This window comes from Papaver somniferum, unplaced genomic scaffold (genome assembly GCF_003573695.1).
Source record: "Papaver somniferum cultivar HN1 unplaced genomic scaffold, ASM357369v1 unplaced-scaffold_21, whole genome shotgun sequence".
Classification (NCBI taxonomy): domain Eukaryota; kingdom Viridiplantae; phylum Streptophyta; class Magnoliopsida; order Ranunculales; family Papaveraceae; genus Papaver; species Papaver somniferum.
Genome location: NW_020631041.1, coordinates 15,110,373 through 15,118,259, shown reverse-complemented (window position 1 = coordinate 15,118,259; position 7,887 = coordinate 15,110,373). Strand labels below are relative to the sequence as shown.

Here is a 7,887-nt window from a genome sequence, read left to right as displayed (position 1 = left end):
GACTAGTTTCTTGTATTTGTTTTCGTTTGTTGGCTCTAGTCTCAATAAAACTACTTATTTACCGATCAAAAAAAAGAAAAGGAATCACTGGACCACTGTGCCCTTGGGTCATAGTTGCGTAAAATTTTTTATTGGAGCATGTACAAGTGTGACATAAGGCATGATGTAGTCCGAAATGAAGTTTTTCACCGTTCTCATGACTCATTTTTCTTTAATCGAGGGAGCATATAAGAGACATTTGAAGCAGTCTCTCATTCGTTTGGTTCACGCCTTTTGATATTTGCGATGGATTCTCTAAGTCTCCTTCCGGTCCACATGAACTCTCCACAAGGTTCTCTTCATCTCCAGCGGATCTTTCGAAAATTTCGGAGTAATTCTCATTGATCTCCTCAGTGTCATAATCATCATACGGGGAAGATATGTCCACATGAATTACTTTGTACCAACAAGTATTTGCAATTACGTAAATACACCGAATCATAGATACATATGACAAAAACGATGGACTATATGAAAATTAAAGGTAGAGTGAATATAAACGTCAATTGGAAGATTCACTTGAAGTCGTAGGAGAAACCTGATGAGAATCAATTGTTGATCTCAAGGTTAAATCACTGAACGCTATTGGAAGGTTTTTAACTTTAGATTTGTAATTACTAACTGAGAAAATCTGGTTCTCTGTTTCCTTAAGTTGTTAATCAAGATCGATGCAGTTTTCCAATTTTGTAATGGTGATCACTTGACTGGTATCCCTTGTAAGGTATACTTTATTGCATACGTGTGTTAAAAAAGGAAGCCATTTTTAGAAGAATGGATTCATATGAATGCGAATTAGGAGTTTGTGGTGTTTCTAACTCTATTCATCCATGAATGGATTCAAATGAAATAAGAAATCATTTGTATGCATGATTTGATTGAGGTTGATTCTAAATTAAAGCTTAAATTTTTTTTGTGAATGTTAAGAGACTAAGAAAATTCATACCAGATATTTGATTTCGAAGTTTTTTTATTTGTGAAACTGGTAAACATGTTTCATCTTTTTGTGCTGAAATTTACAATTTTTTTTTTTTGAATGTGTGATTAGGTGGTTCTTGCTGCTTCCATTGTTAGTAAGGTGAGATTGCTTTTATTTAGCTAATTGTTCATTAGTATTCTATAATGAGCTGACACCATTTGAGTTACACTTGTTAAAATTGATGGTGTGTTTTTTTTTTTCCAGTCCTTGTCTCAAGGCAGTTTGTGGATATGACTCATATAAGAATTGAAGGCTTACTTGCTGCATTTCCCAAGTTGGTTGGTATAGGAAAACAACATACATTTGTTGTGATTGAAACTGGTCGGCGTTGTTTTTAGGTAAACTTTGTGTTCTCGGTATTCTTGATGACAATGCTGAACAAAACAAGCAGTACATAAGGTTAAAAGAGTGCATAACCATTTCTATATTTGCTTATTCACCATAAAAACTGGATTTGATTGCACCGGACAACAGATCAGCACCATGAGCACCAGAGAATGAACTTGGTTCTTCATGCCTAGTTACATAGTAAAGATACTTAATTAACAGTCTATTTTCGTCCATTGGTCAAATGTACAATAACACCTTCGAGTGGCATCCTGTCATATTTATCGCGCATATAGGTGATCAGGTTTGGATTCTTTGTTGTTATTGCCTCATCAAATTCTTTATTTCCATATAAGGCAGCTGCATGAAGGGCTGTGGAGCAATGCAGATGGTTTGGGAATCATGCAGTTGAAAAGAAACTTCAACTAGGAGGGCAATGCAGCCGCTTATGTTTAGTCTTTGTCCTCTGTAATTGTAACTGATGACTCAGGGAAAATAGCCCAGAGAAGTTTCGACTTAAGAAAAAAAGAAGTCAAAGCTGATACAATACATTTTCCATTGTATTGGAAGCTATAATTAGGATAGGGTGGTTTTTGGTGCTCAAGTTTTGATCAAAATCTGGGTTTGGTTTAATATTTGTCTAGCCTTTGCGCTTGGTCTAAAGACCAAAATTGACTCTGCTAAATATTAACTTTCTGTTAAGAAATTATTAAAATTTAATCAATAAAACAAAATAAAAAATTAAATGAAATTATTACAAGAAATTACTATAATAGGCGATACAAACTTGTTCTTCCTCTATTCCTTTTATTTATTTTTTGCTGCTGCCGAGTTTTCAGATTTGATATAAGTTGTTGATAATGTTTCTATGGGGTTGTTGCGAAATGGCAGAGAGAATAGACGAGAACGATTCGAGTTTCGAATCGATGGTAGAGGAGTTTCTTCATTTGCAGAAGTGAAGTTTCAGCATGTTCCAAAACCTGTAAACCATTTGGCACATGTATTATGTCAATTTGCTATGCATGACAATGTAAATTTTAGGTGGAATGCTAATTCTCCACCAAGTTGTATCTCTTCAAACCTCAATCTTAATGAAGTAGTCGGATAAAGTTAAGAGCTTGTTTAAAGCCCTTTTTCTCTTAAAAAAACAAATAAAAATTAATCAAGGGTATGATTGTAAACTCATATTTTTACTTATAAAATTAATTAGCATTTGGTCATACATGGTCAACACAGGTCAACATTGGTCTTTAGTTTAGACCAAAAAGAAAGCTTAGACAAATGTTAGACTAAAGTCAGTTTCTGGTCAAAACCTAAGTACCAAAAGCCAAATAACCCATTAGGGTATACATTTTTTTTATGCCCATTAGGATATACAATCGGGTAGATACATATATTTGAACGTCAATTAACACAACTGTTTCCACTGTTGCACATGTGCATACCGCCGGATAATGACCTCTCAGATACGGTGTTAGGCCATTAAGTAAACCAAAACATCCAGCCACCCATTTTCTTGCTTCACATATCTAATTCAGTTTCCGTTTCTTAGGTTTCTTCTTAATAGTATTCCGGCTCTTTTCTCCAAAGGTGATAGGCCAATAAGTAGAACGTATCATTTCGACAAACAGTGGAAGCTGCAGAAAAGCAAATAACAGTACAGGAATACAACCGCACAACGTTATTGGAATTGCATCCCGAGAATATCGATCACTAAGAACAATAGAAACCGCTGCTCCAAAAGAAATAAGTATGGTGGCCATTGATATAAAGAGAGTTGCAAGACCTATTATGAGTTTTAGTGGTAAGGATTTCAGAAAATCCTCTTCTGAATAACGCGAAGTCAGGATTGCTAGAAACATAAGTACAGATGTGATGGAAGATAAGAGAGCCAAAGAATCTGCTACCACAAAGACAATAAATGATGTCTTCTCCAAGAAAATTGGGACACCGTTATTGGTTTTACTAGTGTCACTTATGTTACCACCGGGCACAGTAAATGCAGCTGCAAATGCTACAGTAGCTATCAGAGTTGCGACAACCATGCACGACCCTGACGTATCTTTCATCCACTTTTCACCTTTCTCCATTAAGTCTTTGTGTTGATCTGTTAATAGAAACTGAGCTGTATCCCCATCCTTGTTCCGTATATACCGAGCTTTCTGTATCATAGTATCTGCCACCCCCTGAAGGAAATTAAATAACTGATCGACTAAGATTACATTGATATATATGTTTTTCTAACTACTAGTGAACTTTTATATTAACGTTTACCTTGAACCATTGCATTTCTCTTTGCATCTGAAGCGCTGCGCCTGAAACGGAATTGAGTCGACGATTAGGAGCTAGCTTTGCAGTGTGATGTAGGATACTGTTATCTCTTTCATCAAGCGTCGGAAGTCTGTCTAATGGGTAATGTCTTTTCTTGATTTGGCATATGTAACTAAATACCTTTTCATTTCGCTCCGTAATAACCATTCTTATCAGTTTTTCTCCATGGTCACCCCCGCATAACATAGGAAATACATGAAGACACTCCAATACAAATTCTGTAGTTCCGTATTTTATAGCCGTTTCCAAGATACTGGGATTGATGAAAAGGCCGGTTATGATTTCTGTATCATCCTTTTTTTGCCCATAGACTGCTAATACATATTTAACCAAAGCAACCGCTTGTTTGTGCATCAACTTTTGGTTATATAGTTGTGCGATTCGTGGTACTGAAACAGAACAAATATCAACACTTAATTACCGAAATGGGCAAAATAAAAAAACCCATGAGAACTATCAAAACGTCTGAAGCAGACTTTATGTTATTAGTCCTGAAATGTTGTAAAAATGAGCGAATGAACAAAACTTTGCGCAAGGAGTATAACCTCGCAAAAAATATGGCATGAAATACTTGGTGATGGTTCTTTCATCAGTATTACTCGAAGAGCCTTCAAGTTTTGAGGAGACTGTTGAAGTTTCTGGAGGGTTCTCTTCATCTTTTGTTGTGCCTTTTGAAGTTGCCAAATTATTTTCCCTATCCCCTCTTATGGCATAGTCATAAGGGCCATCCGCATGCACTGGAATTACTGTACCACCCTTATATAAGCATTTGCATAGATATGACACTACAGAGTTGTAAAATGGAATAATTAAAGTTAAAAGACTAACACGAATAGATGAAGCGTTCCCACCATGTTAGCTCAGCTCCAGTCAAAAACGCAAAGGGTCTTTCCACAATCATTTCTAGTGGCTTACTGCTATACATATCACCCACCAACTCTGGATGCCTCCCGAGAATAGATAATGCAATACCTACAAATTAACAAACAGTTCATTTACAAAAGTTTATTCGCCCAGCCAAATGAATGTAATTTTATTTATCTGCATGTCAATTTTGTGATCATACCGTATGCATTTGCTTGTATTAAACCGCTTAATAGTACAGAACCAAGAATACCAGAGAATGGACTTGGGTCCTCGTCTCTAGTTACAGAGTAAAGAAACTCAACTGTCTCCTTTTGCAAATCTGAAGCTTTCATCGCAGCATAAGTAAGCGGCACAACCGGAGGAATATCGCTGCTACGAATTTGTGGCAAATTGGGATTTTTCTTGACCAATGCCTTAACAATTGTATTGTTTCCAACCATTGCAGCCATGTGCAGCACTGTTATTGCGGTCTCTGGATCAACAAACTCAAGCGCGTCTGATGGCACCAGTTCAATAAACTCTTCCACGAACATACACTCCTCTCGTATTGCAGCCGCATTAAAAATCATGTGAATTTCTTTCTTTGAATCCCTTGCTGCAAAAATTTCTTTAATGTCCTTTTTATGGTTCTTGAGGTATTCATTTGCCTCATCCCAGTCATCTTCCTTTATTGCTTCCACTAAAGGCTTGTATCCATCAAAATTTGGTGTCTGATTTACCCGATCAGGGATGACGGACACAAAATTTTCCCACAATGATGTCCAAATGCTTTTGTGTGCATTTGACGAGAACATGTGATTCGAAACTACTGCAACAAGAAACAAAACTAGTTAACATTATAAGACCAATTGAAATGCGAATAAAATGTAGGACTTCTCTCAACATTACATAGTTATCTCGCAGAATTTTATTACCTTGATGCTCATGAGTTCTTACTGAAGAAGTGGCAACACTAGAAGAAGACATGGTACTCAAAGATTGATGGAAGAAACTAATTTAAATAGTATGAAAGCAGGGGAGAATGAGTGAATTAAAAATGATGAAAACAAAGAGTACTTTATATGCACAAAAACAATATTCTTTTTTTTCTTTGCTTTATGGAAACACTATTCTTTACTTGGAATGTGTTTCTTTTCTTTTTAAATGTTAAATTAACACGCCAAACATGTATTCTTTTCCTCTCTTTTCGTAAAACACGACAGAGTACTTATCCGACGACTTCAGCACTGTATTACACGAGCATCTGTAACAATTTTTAACTGCCTTAAAAGCCGAACACACTGACAAATTACAAGCACTACAGAAAAAAAAACTTAATATATTGCATCACCCAATAGTTATGGCATAAACTCCTATTGTAGCAAGAAATCTATTGCTGCATCCAATCTTTATTGTTGCAGTAAGAGATTATACTTTTTTGCCACACTCTTTTCATATTGTTGCTACAGTTGTGTGGCAAAAGTTTCATTTTGCAGCAGTAAATTATATCTTTTAGCTGCAGCTGAAAAGTACTGTGACTAGAAATTTGCTTTTGCAACACCTATATTGAAGGTGTGGCAATATATGTGTAGCAATAGCTACATTTTCTTGTAGTGAAGCTTAAACTAGACGGTCTTGAGTTAAAAGCAAAACTCAAAAGCTTAAACTAGACAATTTTTGGGAGCGCCGGGACGGACGATTCCAACCCGGTTTTTTTAAAAGCAAACTGGAACATTTTGGGCAATGATATTACTTCCACAATTCAAAATTTCTATAAATACAGAATTTTAAACCCTGATTTCAATCATTCTTTTATCACTTTAATCCCAAGAATTTCCACTCATCAGACCCCAGTAGATTTTAGGCCCATAAGTTTAAGCAACACTACATACAAGATAATTTTTAAGATTTTGGCTAATAGGCTAAAACCTGTCCTAAAAAAAATCATATCCCCCAACCAATCAGCCTTTCTTCCGGGTTGTACAAATCACGGATAACATTATCATTGCCCACGAACTTCTTCACTCGATGAGAATTTCGAAAGACAAAAAGGGTTACCTTGCTCTTAAACTGGATCTTTCTATAGCCTTCGATATAGTGGAGTAGGGATTCATTAATAAAGCTATATTATATTTTGGCTCTGCTTCCTCTTGGGTAAATCTAATAATGCAATACAGTTCAACCACGTCTTTTTCAATCCTCCTTAATGGTTCTCTAGGACCGACTTTCAAAATTTCTAGAGGATTAAGAAAAGGTGATCCTCTCCCCCTTTATATTTTTCTAATTTGCATGGAGATTCTTTCCAGACTATTATAAAAAGCAATCGAGGAAAAAAAGTTAGCTGGGTTGAAAATCGGTAAAGATGGTCCAAATATCTCTCATCTTTCTATTCACAAGAGTAGACTTAGGAGAAGCAAACAATTTATTAGACATTTTATCCTCTTTCGGAGAAATAACGGGGAAAATGGTTAATCTTCAAAAATCGGGAATATATTTTAGCCGCCGCATTCACTCGGGACATGGAAAACTAATTGATGACCAAAAATGAAAGGTATCTGGCACTCCTCTATTCTTTGATAAGAATAGGAAAAGAGAATTTTGAACCTCTTCTCCAAAGGTACTATTCTACTCTTTAAGGATGGAAATCGAAACTTCTCTCACTGGCAGGCGGACGGTGTTGATGAAAGCTGTTCTCAAGCTTACCCTACCCACCAAATGCAAGTGTTAGCCTTACCAAAAGAGACTTTAGATCAATTTGACAGAATACAAACGAATTTTCGGTGGAACAAAGATGGGATAAAAAGAAAAGGTAGCTTCATAAAGCGTGGACGGATATTTGCAAACCTATATCCAAAGGGGGTTTAGGCATTAAAAACCCCAACTGGTTTAATTTATCCCTTCTCACCAAACTGGCCAGTAGACTAATATCTGAGCCAAATCAATTATAAGTTAAACTCCTAAAAGCTAAATACTTTCCAAACACAAACTCTCAAGAAATTTTTATATCTTCTAATTTATCCTGGATTTAGACTAGTATTCAAATAGGCCTGAATCTCATAAAGGGTAACTTCGTGTGGAAAATAAAAATGGGGAGTCGGAAAAGTTTTTGGAAGACAGATGGATTCCCCATGAAAATATAATTCAAAAACCGTCGGATAGATGACTATTTCGGCCCCGCCATTAAAGAAAAAATTCTTACAATCTCGACTCAAAGAGAAGAAAAAGATAAGATAAAGTGGAGGCATCACTGTTCAAGAGCATTTGCAGTAAAAAAAAATATCTATAATTTTCTTATCAATCAGGAACAAGAAAATGACTCTATAGTTAATTTCCCACGGAGAATACTATGTAAAATTAAAACAATTCCA

The 7,887-nt window shown here is 35.9% G+C and overlaps 1 protein-coding gene across 1 annotated transcript; it reads right to left on the bottom strand.

Moving 5' to 3' along the window:
• Positions 1 to 2,563: 2,563 nt before the first annotated feature.
• LOC113339896 lies at positions 2,564 to 5,552 on the bottom strand. Its single transcript, XM_026585113.1, has 6 exons — positions 5,455 to 5,552; positions 4,740 to 5,348; positions 4,502 to 4,645; positions 4,219 to 4,419; positions 3,617 to 4,062; positions 2,564 to 3,528 (listed from the first exon to the last, which is right to left on the bottom strand). Exons 1-6 carry the CDS (start codon positions 5,504 to 5,506, stop codon positions 2,872 to 2,874), a joined length of 2,109 nt encoding a protein of 702 aa, XP_026440898.1. The 5' UTR covers positions 5,507 to 5,552; the 3' UTR covers positions 2,564 to 2,871.
• Positions 5,553 to 7,887: the final 2,335 nt, after the last annotated feature.